General features: G+C 44.2%; 2 protein-coding genes across 2 annotated transcripts in view; one reads left to right on the top strand and one right to left on the bottom strand. All coding sequences in view use genetic code 11, as the record gives it.

Annotated features, from left to right (window-relative positions):
* The window catches only part of EGR_05479 (Cyclin-G-associated kinase), a gene marked incomplete at both ends in the record, with an annotated part of 31,470 nt that extends 26,221 nt beyond the window's left edge, over positions 1–5,249 (top strand). The window contains 3 exons of the mRNA XM_024494728.1: positions 246–419; positions 4,295–4,546; positions 5,151–5,249. Of these exons, the coding sequence (XP_024350913.1) occupies positions 246–419; positions 4,295–4,546; positions 5,151–5,249 (525 nt within the window). The remainder of the gene's footprint in view (positions 1–245; positions 420–4,294; positions 4,547–5,150) is intronic.
* A 485-nt stretch (positions 5,250–5,734) lies between these two features.
* EGR_05478 (Adenosylhomocysteinase A) lies at positions 5,735–17,086 on the bottom strand (the record flags this gene model as incomplete). Its single annotated transcript, XM_024494727.1, has 18 exons — positions 5,735–5,866; positions 5,915–6,328; positions 6,374–7,098; positions 7,169–7,236; positions 7,859–7,941; positions 8,295–8,486; positions 8,537–8,662; positions 9,010–9,207; positions 9,263–9,527; positions 9,567–9,698; positions 9,749–9,821; positions 9,923–10,066; positions 10,176–10,277; positions 11,683–12,211; positions 13,460–13,667; positions 14,966–15,018; positions 15,478–15,746; positions 16,924–17,086. The coding sequence occupies 18 exons, from the start codon at positions 17,084–17,086 to the stop codon at positions 5,735–5,737; spliced, it is 3,876 nt and encodes a 1,291-aa protein (XP_024350912.1).
* Between the last annotated feature and the right edge of the window lie 2,810 nt (positions 17,087–19,896).

The raw sequence follows: 19,896 nt of genomic DNA, 5'->3' as shown, positions 1-19,896 counted from the left end.
CGCTAAAGCGGTGAAATTTTTCCTTTTAGTGGGATTGTCAACATTTACAAACGCTGTCTTGTTGTCCAACAAAACAGTCACATTTGTTTTTTTGGAGTAAAATTGGAAAATGTATTCACCAACTAGCCATCAACTTAGAAGTAGCTTGGAGGAGGAAAGCTTGTGCGCCTTTCAGGTGGTCCGCATTCGCCTTGACCACAGCGTCCTTACCGGTGGTAGGCCGATTCACTCCTTTTTTTGTCTAGGTGATTGAGTGGTTGGAGGGCAAGGAGAAGAATGTGCGTGCCCTGCTCTGCACCTTGAACTCAGTGCTGTGGGAGGGTGTCCGATGGGAGCAAATCTCCATGGCAGATGTGATGACTGTGAAACAGGTGAAGCAGCAGTACCGCAAGGCCGCTCGTGCTGTCCATCCTGACAAGGTGAGTAGACTTGCCAATTTCACCTATCTTTGCCGTTGGATACGATTGATCTCGATCCCATGGGGAAGGATCGCGATGTGTAGTGCTCAGCTTATAAGTCTTCCTGTATCATTTGACCTGGCGCCTAGCGTGACCCATGATGTTGATTAGGCAACGTTTGCACTGCCATTTTGCAATCGTTCTGTCAAAGCAGATAAACTCAAGTTTATTGCTCACCTTTATAGTTTCGTTTAAGTCTTATGCCTTAAGGGATCACCAAATAGCAACCAGACGTGTGTAGACTTGTCGCCGGTCATCGTTATGCACAATAGTTGGGATATTGGTGGCTTGGCTACTGAGGAGACGAATATCAGGTCCGAACAAATCCAGTCGAGAGCGGAGTGACATAGCTTGGGTCAATTTATCGACACGGTACACTCTCCCCCCCTCTCTCGGTTGTATTCTCTACCATCTTTCCCTTCTTTTGAAGCCTCATTTGGGTTGACTTTGACGGTTGTGGTTCCAGCTGCTAATCAAGTCGAGTTGCGTTCGGTTTCAACGCTGCAGAAACTGGCTGGTCTTAGCAAGCCTCTCCTCCTATAGCACTTGGAGAAGATCGTGTGGTACGCAGTAGTAGAGGAATGCACCGCCCAGAAATGATTAGCTCAAAGGCAGGATGCATCACGTTAAGGTGGAAAGTCCCTCTGCTCTCCATCACGAGCTCTAACTACTTTAGTGGTCAGCGTGAGTGATGCGCCAACTGATTTACACCCTTGATATCATCCGGGTAGAGGGCGACATGGTAGAGACCACCAAGCAAAAATTCACTTATGAGATCTGCACTTCAGGATGAGGCGAATGTATTGACTCGCCTTCATCCCCCCCTCCTCCTCTTTTATTTCCCTCAGTGATTATCACCTTGACTCTAGCCAATCGCGCATGTCTCTAGTGCCAAATTGTCTCCTCCTGGGAGGACAAAACGTTTGACCAAGTGGAGTTTGCAAGCTCCCGTCTCATTTTGTGTGTGTGTGTGAGAGAGAGAGAGAAAGAGAGGTTTCTCTGTTCCTTTGCCTCTATTGGTTCACATCAGCTTCTTCTGTCGAACTGCTACAAAGTACGTTTGTATGGTATCCTAACCAGGCACATGAATTCTCGTAATTTTGCCGCTTTGTTTTGAGTTGGTTTTGGCGACCTCAGCTACTGCAGTCCCCTCAGTAGTGCAGGATTTCCGGTAGGCAGAAATTGTGGAGGATCAGAGATGGCAGAAATATACATAAGTTGATACTTATGCCTTTGGTGAACAAAGTTATCAGCTGTGCCTAGAAGGTCCTTGGTCTTGAGAACAATTCCCCTCCATGGCCTGAGGTCATTTCTCCGACTTTTGCGGAGTTTAGACTAGGTACAACTCTTGAATAGCTGCACTAGAATACTTTCAGTCAGGAAATCTGCAACATTCAGGAATGTGCCCGCGCGGATTGACGGATGAAGTGTTCAGCACCACCAAGGGATTGCAGATGTCTAAACGTCTGAATGTAATTAATGAAGTACACCCCTGGTTTGCGTAAAAGTTCTGAATGGACCGTTGTAGTCGTCATGTTTGTTGCCAGGCTACAAGAGAGATCGGCCGTGACGTTCATTGAGTTGGTTGTGAATGGCTCTTGGTTAAACATTTAAGGTGATATCCGGAACTCTTTGAGATATCGCAAGTAAGTCCCGTTAGCTGCCATTGTAAGGTGAGCTCCGGACGTCATCTTCTCGATGCCCAAATGACAGGGATGTAAGTTTTTCAGGATTGTTGATCTCAATGTGGGAGAAATAACGATGCGATCCCTAATATGTAGCCGTAACCAAGGTTTCCTTACGAAGTTTATAAACTCCCCTTATTCTTTATTCTCCATCTCGTGGCTCTAAGGATAACGTGTCAATGCTTCCATGTGTCACAAATTGGATTCTCTTGTGTACTCCACAATGGTTATGGAAGGAAGCGGGCAGAGATGCCAGTCTCTTTAGCACTGGCATGTTGAGACCTGATCATCATGAGGAATGTCACCAACACTGTGTTGCTGGATAAGAGTAAGCATCCATCGTTGATTCATTCTAGCAGGAGATTCTTCCAACTACTTGGGAGGGTCGTAGGTGAATTTAACAGCTTCAGGGTCAGTGAAAATCGTGAGGTGTGTATTAAAAATTTTTTAATCTCGTAGCAGTCCAGTCAGCGCTCCATTGTGTCTACGAAATGCCGATGGATTAGAACAGCCTTGGAAGCAAAGGAAAAGCACAAAGGAAGTATTCCCAGGATACTCTCATCTGCCTCAGATCCTGTGAAGGCACTTTGAAAGTAAGAATGGAATAAAAGTTTCTCCAGCTCGGTAGATGTGGGGATGAGAGGAGAACAGTACGGAAGAGAAGGAACGCAAACTGTGGAATTGATAAACAATCTCCTCTAGTTCATCTGTGGTGATGCGATAGTCCTCCCAAATCCGAGGCGTTTTGCCACCACATTTGAGGGAACGGCTGTAAGTACCCCTTCTTTCACCAGTGGATGGGTTCGGCATAAGTCGTCCTCTCATCAAACACTAGAATGCCTTTCAACTTGAAGTGACTCCAGCTTAGTCTGCATCCTACCAATTGCCTTGAAAGCACAATTCAATGACTTGTGACTCCTCACCGCGTGTTCCCCAATGCCTATCACAATGGCCTTAGAGGGTTTGATACCTGCAGCAGGTTTAAGGACTGCATGAACATCAGGGGGGGAGGGCTTACTGCCATCTCCATCAGTAAAGAAGGAGTGTTGTAATTGGACGGACAGGCAGGAGCATTAGCAAGCGCGAGATGGGTAGAATTACAGCCTTGAGTTTCTTCTTCAGCAGCATTTTGTGGCGAACAGGGTGAATAGGTCAGACACGAATTCTTTGAACCGCTGTAATCACTGTTGTTCTACGTTGTTTATTGGCACTTAAATCTGATGTCTGTTGCACCTTTAAACTACCTATTCTGTTTTCATTTTCAGCCTTTGAGGTGTTGTTGTACAAAATCACTTGATCAATACTGTCATGGCAGCTTTCACCTCCAGATATTGTTCTGTTTACATAACGTTTCCATCGCTGGCCATTTAATTCCAGTACAGTAGGTCACAGGGTCAGCCCTAATATTTCCATACCAGATCGGTGTTTCGATCTGTCTAATGCTTATTTATTTTCTATCTGTCGTTCTATGAGGCGAGGATTACCCTAAATTTGGGTGTGTCTGTACCCTATTTATTTGGCCTTCAGCATACCAACAGGTCGTAGTAAATAATTCTGTCTTCAGTTAGGTACACACTTCAAACAATGCACGGTGTGGGTCCTTATGAGAGTGGAGCGGATCGTGGTGGGAGTGAGTCGTTTAGGTGTAACCATTTATGCTTCTTGCCGTAAAGAAAGTTGGAATGCTAAGACCCTTCCGCATCACAGGCCAATCTGTCAGTCAGTCGTCAGCCAATAAACCCTTCTTCACCAGTGGCCACCTTTTTGGAAGGTGGGGTGAAAAGATGGGAAAGAGGGTGACAGATTTTCAAGTACTTTGTCATCTATGACATCCACTTGCTCGGTGGTTTCCATCACGATCAATCTCCTCCCGGTTGATGGCAAAGATGTAAACCAGTTGGCTCATCACTCATATTAACCTCCAGGTGGTTAGGGACAGTAACGACACGCCATTTCCCATCGGTAATGATGGAGAACAGAGGGACTCCCCTCCTTGACATGACGCCTCTTACCTTTGAGCGAACCATTTCTAGACGGTGTGTCGGTCTGCCACACCTTCCCCAAGTACTATTCAACAGCAACAGCTAGCTTCTGGAGTGTTGGAGCCAAGTTCAACTCGACTTAATTAGGATTTGGAACCGTATCCATCAGATTCAAGCTACACTTGATGAAGTGCGGGTTCAAGGTAAGCTGGAAGATGGTCGAGAGTACAATCGAGAGAGAGAGAGAGAGAGGAGGGGCACGGAGTACCGTGTCGGCAGAGTGACCCACGTCCATGACTCAAAGTTCACCGGTAAACGCGTGGGTGGATTGGACAACTCCTGCACAAATACACGCCACAACTCGTCCTTGCGATACTGTTACACCGAAGTGCCCACGAACTTTTTGCAGTCACCTGAGGTGGTAGTGTTAGGGGCGCCAAACTGTAACCGAGGCGACCTGGGTGCATGAAATCTAATGCCCTGGCTACATTTAGCCTTCTTTGGCCATGACATTTCGGAGCTTGATTCCAAATCGGTGCGGTAAATTGTGTGGACTCAACTAATTCAAGCCCTCCTATCTTCTTTGTAATTAAATCGAAATGCCATGGTGATTCAAACATTGCGAAATTAGACCAATCCGGTGTCTAACTCCGTGTGTGCTTTTTCTGCTTGTAAACAAGGCTGGATATGCGCTTCCCATTGTTAGAGAATGAACTTTTAGTCCACACTTTTTTTTCTCGCAATGAGTTTGGGTAATTGAAGCGCCTCTGCCCCTCAGGCTGTTGAATCACGATGGTGTCACGCTACAAAGTTGGCGTGGTCTGTTCTATGGAACGGTTTTGTCTCAAACTTAGTAAACAAGCTTGTGGGTACCGATGTAAAGCCTTGAGCATTCCCTAAAGCCGATGAGAACTCGGGAGGCCAAAGAAATGCCTCTCCTCTCTCTCCTTTATCTCTGCTTCCGGCCGGCGGGTGATGCATTAGACTATCTGATCTAACTTGGACGTTAAACACATTCCTTGTAGTGGATGAATACGGAACACATGAACATGGCGAAGCTGATCCTCATGGAGCTCAACGACGCCATGGCAGAATTTGAGCGTCAAGAGGAGTGCACAGCATGAGGGCGAAAGCGAAAGAGCTGAGAGGAGGCAAGTCGCCTGGAACAACTCTCCATTGCGCTTGATGTCGTGATGTGTACCCCTCCTTTTCACTGACCCTTGCGGTCTTATCATTCCGCCTCCCCCCACCTCCACAACCATGCAGCTTTCTGTAAATTCGCTTCTACTACTTCACCGTCTTCTCTTCGTCACTTTCTCTCCCCCATCCCTCCCTTCAATTCTCCCTCCAAAAAAGATACCCAGCCCTTTCCCCTTCCGGTCCTGTCTTTTCTATTGACACGTACAAACTTGAGAAAACCAAACCCACTCCATCACCACCTCTCCCTATCCTGAAGTTCCTTATAAGATATCACTTATGGAAATTAAATTCTTTTCTGATCCCCTCGCCTTGATTTAAAGCAGCAGAAGAGGACGCGAGAGGGAACAACTTTATTTAGCTTGATTGTCATCATTAAATTTCGGCGCGCTGGAATCGATGCCATGGCGACTTAGTAACGATAGTGATCCACTTTATAGGGCCCATCGATTGGGACGCCTATGTACTCGGCCTGCTCCTTGGTAAGCCTCGTCAGCTTGGCTCCAAGTTGGTCCAGATGAGCTGCGGCTACCTCCTCGTCCAACTAGAATTACGAAGAAGCGGAGTGATGAGGGGGGAAAAATGACCTCACCTTTTTGGGCAGCATAAAGACACCAATGTGGTAGTTTTCAGATTTCGTGTAAAGCTCAATTTGCGCGAGGACTTGATTGGCGAATGAGTTTGACATGACAAAACTCGAGTGGCCATGAGCACAGCCCAAGTTAACTAAACGACCCTCAGCTAGGAGGATAATATGCCGACCATTTTTCAGAAGGTAACGATCCACCTGTGGCTTCACTTTCACCTTTTCCACACAGTTTTCATTCAACCAAGCAACATCAACCTCGACGTCGAAGTGTCCGATGTTGCAAACTATCGCGTCTTCCGGCATCTGTTCAAAATGACGCCCCACAATAACATCGCAGCAGCCCGTGGCCGTGACGAAGATATGAGCTTCTTTGGCGGCTTCATCAACGGTCGTTACCTCGTAGCCTTCCATGGCAGCCTTAATAGAGGAAAAAGATCAATAAAACGGAAAGCAAGTACCCACCTGAAGAGCGTTGATTGGGTCAATTTCACTGACCAATACACGACAGCCATAGGAACGGAGAGATTGGCAGCAACCTTTACCAACGTCACCATACCCAGCAACAAAAGCCGTTTTACCGGCCAACATGACATCAGTGGCCCGTTTAAGACCGTCAACCAGTGACTCTCGACAACCATAGAGATTGTCAAACTTGCTCTTTGTAACAGAGTCATTGACATTCATAGCGGCACACTTTAATTTGCCCTCCCTTTGGCGCTTGTAGAGTGCGTGAACTCCAGTGGTTGTCTCCTCAGTGACACCTTTGATACCACTTAAAAGGTGGGGATATTTGTCGTGAACGAGACTGGTTAGATCACCACCATCGTCAAGAATCATGTTCAGCGGACCGTCCTCAAACTGCAGTGTCTGTTCCATGCACCATACGTACTCTTCCTCAGTTTCACCTTTCCAAGCAAATACAGGAACTCCAGTTTTGGCAATGGCAGCGGCTGCATGATCCTGGGTGCTGAAAATGTTGCACGATGACCAACGAACTTTAGCACCTAGGGCAGTTAAGGTTTCGATAAGAACTGCGGTTTGGATAGTCATGTGAAGGCAACCACTAATGCGAGCTCCTTTAAGGGGCTGAGCTGCGCCATACATGGCACGCAGTTTCATCAATCCCGGCATCTCATTCTCAGCTATTTCAATCTCTCGACGCCCCCACTCAGCAAGACCAATATCAGCTAAAATGCAATAAAATGGTCGCGATTCCCGGAAAATAGGCTGCCAGAGAAGCATCGAAACAAAACATACCAACTTTGTACGCGGGACCCATAACGAGCAAGATATGCGACCAAAAGAATGAGGCGCCAGCAGACGACCTTCTTAAAAATTATGATTATTATAATAAGTAAATTTGTATATTCGCCAAGGGATTAACAGAAGAAGAACTATAATGTTAACTGGTGCTGAAATTTGAAAGTCTAAAACCGAAACGCCTATTAAGGTCACCGAAGCCCCATTCTTCTTCTAAAAATTAAGGAGTATGGTAAAATACATATTTTTCGCAATCTGGAACTTGAAGCTATCAATCCTTAACTTCCTGCACCTTTTGAAATTTCATCCCTTTTTTATAAATTTCAACGGATTCTCTTAGTAGATTGCGGCTTCTCATTTAAGTTTGATAGATTAGCAGCTAGGAGTTAGAGGCTTATTTTGACAGCTGATGCCAGATTTTATCGAATCTACCTATACACACAAAAGGTTGTATCGGCAGTTGAGGTGAGGTAGGGGGCAACCACCCCCACCAACTCACTGACCAATGGTGACGCATCCACTCGGGCTTAAAAACCACAAATTTGGGATAGGCACCCCACTACTCCAGTTCCGATCACCACCACCCAATAAGCCCACACAAGAATGAGTGTCACACCTGCATCACCGCTAAGTGCACAACCCCTGCAGACGAAATACTTCGGTGCTTGTACCGGTTCCGTGGCCTACTCCATAAGCACCTCACTCTCGGCCGTCCATGACTTCGCTCGGTAGTGTGACCTTTGGACCAGGTCAGTTGCCTCCCAACTTTCCTGCATGCTAGTGAGATATGTTCTGCCATACCACTGCGGCTTCTCACAACTTCAGGTAGGACTCTGGGCACTACACAACAAACAATTCCTGCGCCTAAGCCCGTTATAGATACCACCGAGAAAGTGCATTTCCAATGCACGAAGGCGAGCACAACCTGAGTTTCCTTAATTAATACGACGCTGATTAAAAAGCATTAAAAATATATGCATATATCATCCTTGGGTACAGAGGTTGAAGTACTATGCGCATTAAAGCAAAAAATGTACAAAATGACGAATGGAATTATGGGCATCCGACTAGTCACACCGCAGTAAGTCGTCTACTGCGAAGGTTTGGGAGTATTGGAGCGTACCCTTCGCCGGAAGAACGCACTACTCGACTTTGGCATACCTGCAACCGGCGTCTCTGGAGCCTTCTTAGTTGAAGCATTTGCGATTCGATGGTTGAGGCGGTCGAAATACCTCTCCGCCGTTTTTACATCGCCAAAACGCATCCAGAAGACGTCCCCATGGAAGGTTTGGAACTGTAAATAGGCCTTGTTTAACTTGATCCAATGAAACAGAGGGAGTGAGGTGGATTTTCCCCTAATAATACCTGTCGAAGATGATTCAGCTTCACCTTGGGGTCCATGGCTCGGTCCTCAAGAATCCCATTCAACAGTTTCATCAGTTCATAGGTCTTCCCCAAGTTAGCTAATCGCTGTTGTGACGCCGGTTTTCTCTAAAGAAAAGCCTGTGTAAGAGAGTCAGCCCACCTACAGAAAAAAGTGAGCATCGCAAACTAGCCGGTAGGGTTGGCTGCAATAACGTTGGGGAAGCACTAGGTGTCTCAGAAGAGAAAGATCTCTCATTTTCAAGCTTAGTATGACGGGGACCCATGGAAGCAGCTGCTGTACCGTGGGATGACGACTTGATGTTAAGGCGGGAGAAAGACGACTGGAGAGGAGCTACTTTCGGTGATGATTGACAGTTCACAGTTAGTTCTAACGCCTACAATAAATTCAAATAATAGAAAAAATGGGAGTGCGAATCGGTTGACAGTTAAGAAAGAAGTCAAGGCGCAATTACTTTAGCTAGCGAAGGAATCTTAGTTGGATCAACTATGTCAAGAAGAAGCTCAGCGGGTTGGATACACTTCCCCGCGTCAGCAGAGAAAAGAGTGGTCAAAAGAGCCTCCCTCCATTCCCCACAGTCTAGACGAGAACTATGAGTCACCCTACGTTGAGAGACCACCGGAAACAGAATCGGTGCCATGAGAACCGCCATCTGTGAGGGCAAAAATGAGTGAGCAGTCAACAGTTGGAAGAAAATCTAAACTTACGCATTCAACGCTAGATAAAGGGAAGTAGTCCTCTTGAAAACCTTCACGATTTGTGTTGCTCCGGATGCTTCTAATAGCGGCGGTTAGGTGAGCAATAATAGAACAAGTATTTGGACAGAGTAGAGTGGTGGCTAGACGCAGTGCTCGTTCCACACAGTCGGTGGGATTGAAAATGTCCGAATGGGCCCTCTGCAGTCTACCGGACATCATGAAAGGCCGAGAGAATGACATATTCACGTGAAGATCTATGGAGTTCAACGATAACCTAGAGAAAAGGCGAAAGCGAATTTTTGCTGGACCCTACCTTCGAGATCCTGGGGACATTGATTGGGAACGGCGAAACACTTTTGAAGTTGATACCTCTGACTCTGTAGGTCTTTGCACATGGGGGTCACGCATTGAAGATCTTTTGTTGGGTAAGAAAAAGGGGTCACTCCTAAAAGTTGAGATGAGGTCAAAGTGAAGTAATCCGAAGAGCGCACTTACAGAACACCCATTCGGTTGCCGATCCATGCACTGGGTGGTTGTCGGTTTTTTCTCTTCTGTACTTCAGGACGCTCTAGGTACGACAGAATCGAAGTTTAGGTCCTAGCATAATCGGGGTGTAGTTAAGACATCTAATAGACGCAAAACTATGCCTAAAACTGGTTTCATACTTACGTAAAACTAACTTGAAAAGAGAAACTGTGATCGGGTTAGGGGGGACGAAGAAGTCAAAGGTCTTCAATAATTTGACGATCGTTCGAACAATATCATTCAAAACGTCGGCCATATTTTCTTTTGAAAGTACACTACTGTCAGGGCCTTAATACAGAAAGTGGCAAAAACCAGAAATTATTTAAGTCCATTGAATAGGAATTAAAACAGAGCAAAATTCGAGGTAGTTAGAACACAGTAAAAAGGTGAAACTCACATCTGCGTAAGAAATCCAGATGGACAAGAAGACTGGAACTCAGATCAATTCCTGATTCCTGTCTATTATGATATATATTTTCACCAATTTCAGTAAGCCAATCTGAGCAAAATTTACATGTCTCAAGGGGTGGGAAATTGAGAATTTCCTTCACAATTGATAAATTTTTGTAGTGAAGTGACGGATGGAGGTCATTTTTCACGCTATCTGGCAGGTAGGAAGTGAGCCTTTACCACATATGATAAAGCAAATAGCAAAACACACCTTTTCAGCAGTTTTAAAGACAATGAGCGATAATAAAGTGCCCGTTCCATTCGTTCTGAAGCTGAGTTTCCATAGCCACGACAGGAATTCGAGGCTTCTAGAATGTAAAACTACGATTGCAAAAACACACTACTTGTTTGCCCACCATGTGCATAACAAAGTGATTCATCATTCGGACTAGAGATGTGTGTACAAACGGGAAAAATCTTACTAAAATAAGGGTAAATTGCGTTTTTCGTAACAAATGATCTTAATATAGTCGTTTGATTGAAGAAACGAAAGAAACTCGTCAACCTTAACGGCATCTCCGTGGTTGGAGACCAAATAACGTCTCAACCAAGCTCGAGCATCCGAAAGAGGAAAAGGACTAGGTACCTCACTCATCCACTGTAAAAGCATATTTTTGAGCTATGCGAATAAAATCAGCAAAGTGGCACGAGTTACAATGCTAGTTGCGCTAAAGCAAGAAGGCAGTTCTTCCATTCGTGTACGGCAGATTTTCGTTACCCACACCAAATCACCCGCATTTTTCATAGCATAAACAAAGGAATCTTGTCTCATTTTTGTGCATTAAGTATGCTTTTAAATATGGTGGTATCCACTCTCTGCAACTCATATTTTACCTTATACAAATTCTGTTGCATTTATTTTGACATTGGGAATTACTTTTACGTAATGCTGTCGACGGTTCATTGACGCATATATGCAACATGTGCAAACTTACGACAGCTCATTGTTCGTAATTTGGACCTATTTATGAATATTTGTGATTGTGTTACTATGATGGATAGCTGGATTTTCTGAAGTTTAGCAACACTAACAGCAAATAGGAGGAACTAAGGAAATTAGCACCCCCCTTACTCTTACAGCAGTCGCGCTACCCTTTGGGCTCAATCCACTGCACCCCAGCTGCTTTGGCAATGACTGATTGGAAGCATACACTCTCCAAGTCCGTGAACCAACACACCGTGCAACACAACCTTGCAAGGCGGGCAGCCCACTACCTCCGACGATCTGGACCCCCCGCCCCAGCGCGTCAAAACAAAAGAGCGAAGAAATGACTCTGTAATATTATGCCAACAAAGTGAAAATAACCCAGATAAATAGATCCCAATGGTAGGATGAGTGAAATGACGCTTCCACTGTACACACTAACCACATCACTGCATTACAAGATCAGACAAAAGATAAAGAGAAGAGGAAGATAACCATCAAAAGTACCCATTTCACGATCTTCTCGGACCACGATGCGAGCTCGCAAAAGCGCCCACGAAACCTCGCGAGTGAGAGGTACCACCTGCAGCAACGCCAGGTCCGGCAGAAGCTGTCTGCGCCACCGTTGTTGTTGTTGTTGTTGTCGTAGCTCCTGTCGTCCCCGCCGATGACGACGCAGCAAAGGACGATGGCAAAGATGTTCGGGGAAAGAGCCCAGCTAGGGAGCGCTGGGTCATCACCTCCTCCTCTCCTCTCACTCCCCGGGAGATGGCAGAGGTAGAGGCGGAGGCAGAAGCAGAGGCAGCAGTGGTTGGGACGGAAGAGGAGGCAACCGAGGAAGAAGACGCAGTTTCTGGTTCATGAGCGATGGACTCTTCATTGGGGTCGGCGGGGGAGGTGGAGGGTTGGGAGACAGCAGCGGTAGTGGGGAGACTGAGACCAGCTGCGCTGCCACGGCACATTGCGGTGTCGAGGATTTCTGCATCGGAGAGGTCGCGATCGGAGATGGAGAGAAGGAAGAGCATTTCTTCGTGAATCTTCGATTCGGGGAATTCGACCTAAGCGGAAATGGTACTTGCTTGAAGTAAATCATAAGGAAGAACTGAAAGCACTACCAAAGCCTTTACCGACGTGTCATCAGTCTCATCCCTTCCACCTTCCGAAAGAGAGCACTTTCTAATTCTTGTCCCTTTTGACCACAAAGATACCTTCAACTTTGTGTTTATCGAAGGTGAAGTATTCACAGGTGAGACTGAAAGGAATCATGGAGATGGCATGGTTTTATGGTGGAGCTATATCTAGACCCACTTAATGGATTCCTGGCTGCTTCTCAAAAGGTACTGCCCTGGACACCTTCAAATTTGATTGTATCCTGTAGATTGGCCAACCTTAGCTGTAACTGGTTGGCCTTCAACAGCTGAACAAGCGTCTTCAATGCAGTCGCCTTGGTGCAGGGTCTGGGGTGACCAGATGAAACATAAAGGGCATTTTCAATCACAAGTCAATCGGCCAGTCAGCGAATACGCATTTTGACGTGGTGAGGTGAAGAAGTGCAGGACGAATCACAAGTCCTTCGAGCCCCTTGTCATCTGATGCTGCAGAGCATGACACTCGATTGTTGAATTTTCTTCCACCGCAATATTCACCTCACAGTTTTGCCGCCCACGCTAAACATAACCGCGAGCAGTTCTTCGCATACTGACCTTCAATTACTTAGTGCCATAGCGACACGCGAATCTCCAGTCGTTATGATGAAGAACGGAAAGGCCCCCCTCTTCAACGTGATGCACAAATCAGGATCTGCCTTGAAATATTTATTTATGTAAGTTATTCCTGAGCGGTACTTTATTCTGACACCCCATACCACACCCTCTCCAAACGCTGTGCGGTAGATTTGATGAGAAACTGGTCTTTGCACTGCTGAAACCAAGTTACACCCTGTTCGTAAGGCGGAAGAGGTGGAGTGACAGGCACCAGGATTCAGTCGACATTGTACGAACTTAGAATTCATAATAGAAGGATGACGGAGGAAAGGCCAAAAAGAGGTACACAATAATGACAGACTGCCAGACATGGGGGTTTTAAAGTGTATGAATTTGACAAGCTACAGAGAAAGCTACACGTACGACTCTGAGTCCTGGATTGTCCCACATGGAACATCAGCCAGGCTCAAGGGATCCTCCTCATCAAAATCAATGAGGTGAATTTTTCCCGCCTAAGTCTAACGGCTTTTCGACGTAGTTAAAAACCCTACAATATCCCACCTTTTTAAACTCCCTACAAGTTAGAAGACCAAAAAAACTCACCTTGATGAGTCGTTTTTCGGAGGAGTAGTGAATGGCAATGCAATCGATGCTCTTGAGTTTGTGGCACCGCCAGTAGAAGCCCCATTCGCAAATCTCATTTTGTTCACACTTGTCTCTCACATCCTTGATGAAGACCACCCGATCGGCGAACATGAGAGCATACTTCTCCAAGCACTCAATATTCCGAAGCAGGTTGTCGTGCGAGTTACTGTGGAGGAAAATACAAACCGCTGGGTCACTAGCACACGCAACACGGACATTCAAGCGCTACATTAATCATGAACAGAGAGGCTTCCCTCCCCCAACGTGACCACGACCATTTCCCGGCGGTGCTTTGTTCTAATGCCATAAACCGCGCCTTCTAATGCGAATCTAATCTGTCCAGCTTTGGAACCGAGTTAAATTTTAGTTGGTAAGGCAGACGTACCGGGAAAATGCTCATCGGATTCAGCCGAAATGTTATAAAATGAGGACTTAAGGATCACCGAATTGATGATGATGCATGCATTTGACAATTGCCCGTCAGTTACGTCAAGTCATTACAGCGAGGTGCATCGGAAACCATGACCACCCTGGTCGCATGATAGTTTGCCGCCAGAGGGAGTGAGTGACAAGTTCTACCAAAATCGCCGAGGTGAGTGGACACCGTTAACATCACACATTTGTTGTTACCATCTCTAGTTATTTTCACGTGAATTTTCGCAAGACACAATGCGATCTTGATGCACTATAATCATGGAAGTGTTTGAAGGGTACTGACTGAAAAAAATGTAAATGTTTTTGTTACCATAGTGGAGGTAAATGTGGGTGGCACGTCCAGAAACTCGAGTGGCATGGGAAGATGAGGTGACAAAACAGTCCAAAGGCGAACGTCGAGCTGCCGCACTTTCAAGACCTAACATGACAAGTCACAGAGAATGGAAGGGGCGAGTCGAAGTACCAACAGTTATCACGGTTAGGTTCCTACCGCAGCTAGTAAGTGAATGAAACGATTGCAGAGAAGTGGATAAAATCGGTCTTGGATGAACTATCCGCCTGCAGGGTAACGTTACTTTGGACAACCAATACCAGACACTCCCAAAACCATCAATTCTACCAGAACTCCACATGTGTCGGCCATAGCATCATCACTAGTGAGCTGCGAAGAGGACGCAGATAGGGAAAACAAATTCTGAGGTGACACCCCCAATGTAGATGGAACTAATTGTAGTGAAACTGGTGGCAACACAGTGACTTCGGTTCGATCTATAACAAAACGCGAGTGCCAAAGTCCTACTACGAAGTCAGTCCTTGTTTGAGAGTTATCTTCACCAGCAATGGTGATAGAGAAAAATCACTGAAAACCATGAAAAGGCTCTAGAATCAACATGTAGCAGACTTAAATTTAGGCATCCTCCAGCATTCCAATTACTAACAAATCGAGATAAAGAGGCAACAATACAAAAAATGAGGAATTAAAACTGAATTGGTTCATAAAAATGAAGGATTAGACATAAGTTAACGTACTTGGTGTACGAGAACACGTTGTTGTATCGGTTCATTGTTAATTTGACGACTGGCTAGAAAATGCATCAGAAAACGATACACAGTGGTAAAGTCCACACAATCACGTGACCTAACAAAATGCATATGCTATTCGAAAAAGGTGGGGTTAGATCAAGGCGCACGAAAACCACTCCCATGATTCATGGGTCCCAGGATTTGGGTAAGCCTAATCAGATATCCAAATCAAATTCTAGTGCCAACTTTGATGCGCCTCCAGAAAGCACTCCTACGCTACAAATTGGATCTATCCGGTACTCTAAAGGCATACACCATCAAAAGTTAAGTGTCACAGTAAAGTGACTGCCAATCGAACATAAATAATAACAGTGATTCAATCACAGCTACTCAGATTCCAAAAACTCCTTAAAATCATACTACATGCTCAGGTAAATAGTGGCTGATGTCAGAATAGAACTAAAGAACTTAAAATTACTAAAAAAGTGGAAAAGAAACTAATCTAATAGGAGAAATACCTTTTTCGTGGAGGCAAATATAGCTTTCGTGACTTTGGGATACTTAACAATGTAGATGCTCGCCGCATTGGGTTTCTCTTGTGTTTCTGCCACCAACTTTTCCAGCTTCTCTTCGCACATGCGGCGCAGACCCTCTAGGCAGTAGAAACGCGTCTCAACAAGAAGCTCTTCAAGATCCTGACGATTGTCAGGCAATGGAACGGAACCATCGCGAAGATAGTTGAGGATCAGGTGAAAGTGCTTGCCACTGCGATCCAGAAGAACCCAACCTGTGGTGCAAAGAATACGTTTAGGAGTCATCTCACTTATGGACTAATATTCTCTAACCAACCAATGTTACGAAGGCCTGTTTGCGCCACCCATTTTTTCAGTCCCCCAGTCTGTTTGTGCTTTGATTGTAAGGCTGGTTCAATAAACGCAGTTCTCATTGTGTTTCTAGGGGTAACTCGGATGCTACATTCGGGATAGCGTGATGAAATATACCCTGTATCCCTAGACGATTACAAAGAATAGCAACAATTCTACTGATGCTTCAAATGTAAATGGCGTCAAAGTGTATTTGTTAATCATTTTATAACAAAAGCAGTTGTTACGAGAGACTGGACCCACAGAGACCCGAAAAGAGAAGCTTTTAAAAACACGCCAACTCCTACCAACAAACTCAATCACAAGAGTTGCATTTCCATAGAAAGCTGCCAATATCATACAACCAAAATAGAGGAACAATAAACACGTTTATCTGCGCTGTATTTACTTGTTGGAGACCTAAAGGTGACCCAGACAGATGGTTGGACTGTAAAATGATAAAAAAAATCATCACTACGTACCTATCAGATTATAGCATAAAATTTCAGTTCGTAGAAAAAAAATCCAGTCTACAGGAGAGTAAATGCTATTTCCAATTGCGGTTTCATCAAATTTTTCGCTAAAAATCTAATCAGAAGTAGCCCAGTTGTCGTGCAAGACAGCCAATGACACCAAACAAGAACAAAGATGAAAGAAACAAGAACGAAGACGAAAGAATACGACTACTCATACGTTTCATAAACAATACAACATTGCATAACGGAACAGCCAGACTTAAAACAAAGATTTTAATATTTCTTAAAACGAACTGGATTGCGGAAATGGGTATAGAGATGTAGTTATATCGCTTCACTTATAATCCTGAATTATGATACAGTTTCACCAAACTACGAAATAAAATGTAAAAGAAATACAAGAATTCGCATAGCATTAGCAAAGAATGATCATAGAGGTCTGCCTGTGATCGGAGAATCACGCATAAACAGCGCAATACCTTCGATTATTAAAGAAATTGAAGTTATGCAGTCTATTCTTAGACTTCGATGAAAAATCTAAAGCAACATCTTTTTGCAAGTAAAGCACTACCAGAATTCCACTCAAATGTTGACAAGATAGGTAACTTGGTGATAATGAAATTACCGTCATCGTCAGTTTTAACGTCCATACGTCCACTGAACAGTGCTTTGAGCATACTATCTTCCCGTGTGAGGGTAGATATGGTGGTGTAAAATAAGGAACCTCCAACATTGATCTTGACATAATTACCAAGCCAATCCCGACTGCCAAAACATTCGACAGACATCGAAACCACAAACTATTGACTACCCGTCACGGATGTATTCAGTTGGGTTGAATGATGTGCCATTTAATACTGGGGATTCTGTGAACTTGGGGTTAGAAAAAAGGCTGGGTTTTCTTCGAAAAAGTAATTGAAATTTTTTTGCATTTTTGCAAAAAACTTTTTTGCTATTCCGTTATTCAAGCTTAGTATTTATCTGTTAAAAATTTGGAATAATACAAAGGCAGCAGAATGGTAGAAATTTTAATGACTGACCCTTTTGTTGGCTTTACAACAAGCCATGTACATACTTCCAGGTTATAATTATTTATGGCAAAAGTTTGCCTCACTTTTCGGCTCAAAATCTCCACCGAGCAGGGTTTGAGTTCATTCAGATCGTTTTTAGTTCATACATGACGTATCAAAACCCTTTCTTGAAGTCTCAAGACGCCACGGCAGTATGACAAAGGATGCATTGCCTACGACCAGAAGAGTTAAGGCATATAGCATGAACCAGAAGCCACATAGCCTGGCTGAATTGCAATCCATGGAACTCAATCACTTTACACTTAAAAGTAAAAGTAGACAAACTTTTAAAACATTTCAATACACAGCTTTAATTATGGTACAAATAAGCGTACACTTCATTGTTGAAACGCCCAAACTTATACATCTTTAAAGCCTACATTGAACTGAAATAAGAGTATATGTTCAACATAATTTATATCCAATTTTTAGCCACAAAATGGTTTGGATTTTGTTTTGGTTGACCTTTGCAGCGTTATAATAACCCACATGACCCGGCACTTTTTTGGTGCGTCCGCGCTTACCTTTGCCATGAAGGTTTTCCCTTGTTTGTTCTGTCTGTGTATGGATTATTGTCCAATATTCCAAGTGTACTGTAAGATTTCAAGGCGGGTGTTTTGGTGTGATAACGCCTGAAACCTCTTACAGCTAAGACACTAAGTCCCGTTCTTGCAGGGTCTATTTTAAGTGCTGCCGTTGTGTAATTCCAGTACCTCTTTTGAGAACATTAGCCAGAAGTGCTGTTTTTTATGACAAATTTGCATTTTCACTTCTAGATTGCGGTCCTTTTGTCCTGTTTTGTAGCCGCGGTTGAACTCTTGGTTTGTCAGTATTTTACTTGTCAATATCGTCAATAATTGTTGTAGGCCTATATCGGTTAAGAAGGTCATGGGAAGCTCCTCCTTCCTATTTTTTTGCTTGATTATCGGTGCAGGTGTTGTATTATAGGAATCTGCTTCAGTAAAATGGGGTCGGTACCCATTTGGTCAGTCACGTACCGTTGTAAACTCCTTTTTTTATTTTTTGGGTTGTTGAATTACAACTGTGCAGACTAGATGGCTGTTTTATTATATTGTAATTACCTTTTTGAAGAAAATGGTCCCTCTGGGTTTGCTTACTCTACCCTCAATTTTTTGGAATTTCGTTGTACCCATTCCCCTTTATTTGTTTTGTCAAAGTTCCTTGTAATAGGGATCTCAATTTGTCCTTGTAAATGATTTTGAGGGTTTTTTTCATATCACGTCACTAGTACACTGTTTGGTCTATGAGCGTCAAACTATTCTTTTCAATACAGGTCGGAACCGTTTGTATCACCCACTTTTTTTCTCCTTTTGTTAGATCACATTTTATAAAGGCTTAATCATGGTGCTAGTCTTTGCTGAATACTCGATTGATGACAGGGTTCCACCATGCACAAAAGATTTGGCTGTCTGTTAAGGGACGTGGCAAACAGAATATCAGGCTTTACTCAGAGGGACTGAAGCTACGGATATCATAGGTCGTAGTTCTGTATCAGTTGCGCATTTTTGCCAGTAACAAGTCGTTGCACATTACTGTTTACAATTCGTCCTGTGGTGTTTGACTACAATGTGTCTTCGTCGGACCACGCCCCTTCGTATATTTTCCGTTAGGTGCGAACTCACCTTCAGCAAATATTAGTCAACCATCCCAACAGGTCTTGCTATTCTTTTATGGCATCTCTATTGTTTATCCCTCATTTTTTTCTGTTGCAGCACCTCCAAGTAAATATGCCTTAAATCCGTATCGTATTCTAATTACAGAGTTGTGTTACGTTGGTACTTATTCTCCGCTAGTAGTTTATCGCATTCTATCCATTCGCTGAAGTTGTTGCCTCACGTCGACACTTAAACAGGCTTAATTAAGCACATTCTCGAGATTAGGCTAGTGTTACACGATGAAACAAGTTTCGATACATATGTTCAAACCAGTTTTCCGCCTAAACATTCTCAACTATCCCAAATTTACCCCTTAATAAGTCCCATCTGTTATTTTGGATTCTGCATGCGTTTCAGGTGTCTTTCAAAGTTTAATCTTTATTCCACCTTGAGATATTATTTTTAATTAATTAAAGAAAGGCACGCTACGTCCGCGCTTGTATGTGCCGTAAAAGTGTTGATGTATGTTTTATCCTGTGAAATTTTCATTTATAAAAAATACCACTAGTGAAAATAACATAAACAGCTATACTTTGGTATTTTTTCTCCCTCAGAAGTGAGAATATGTCTTTCTCCAGCTCTGCTCATCTTGGTGAGAGTATCTTGTGTATGCGTCTCCCTCTAGGAGTTCCCTATGCCAATCTGTACACACATTACGCATTTCAGGCTCCCCCCCCCCCCCTCCTCCCGATTTAACCACATCATTAAGCCGGATGCATGTGTGAGACCCTCACTCAATTTGTTTACCCATCATGGTTTGGAGTGAAGTGACTGTACGACCGGAGGCGAGAGAGGGCAGAGGACACGCATGACTCACCAGTGCTTCTACGACGCCTGGTGTCTGTGGCTTTT

Source organism: Echinococcus granulosus (genome assembly GCF_000524195.1).
Source record: "Echinococcus granulosus chromosome Unknown EG_S00040, whole genome shotgun sequence".
Classification (NCBI taxonomy): domain Eukaryota; kingdom Metazoa; phylum Platyhelminthes; class Cestoda; order Cyclophyllidea; family Taeniidae; genus Echinococcus; species Echinococcus granulosus.
Note: the sequence above shows the minus strand (reverse complement) of the source record. Positions and strands in the feature narration are given on the sequence as shown.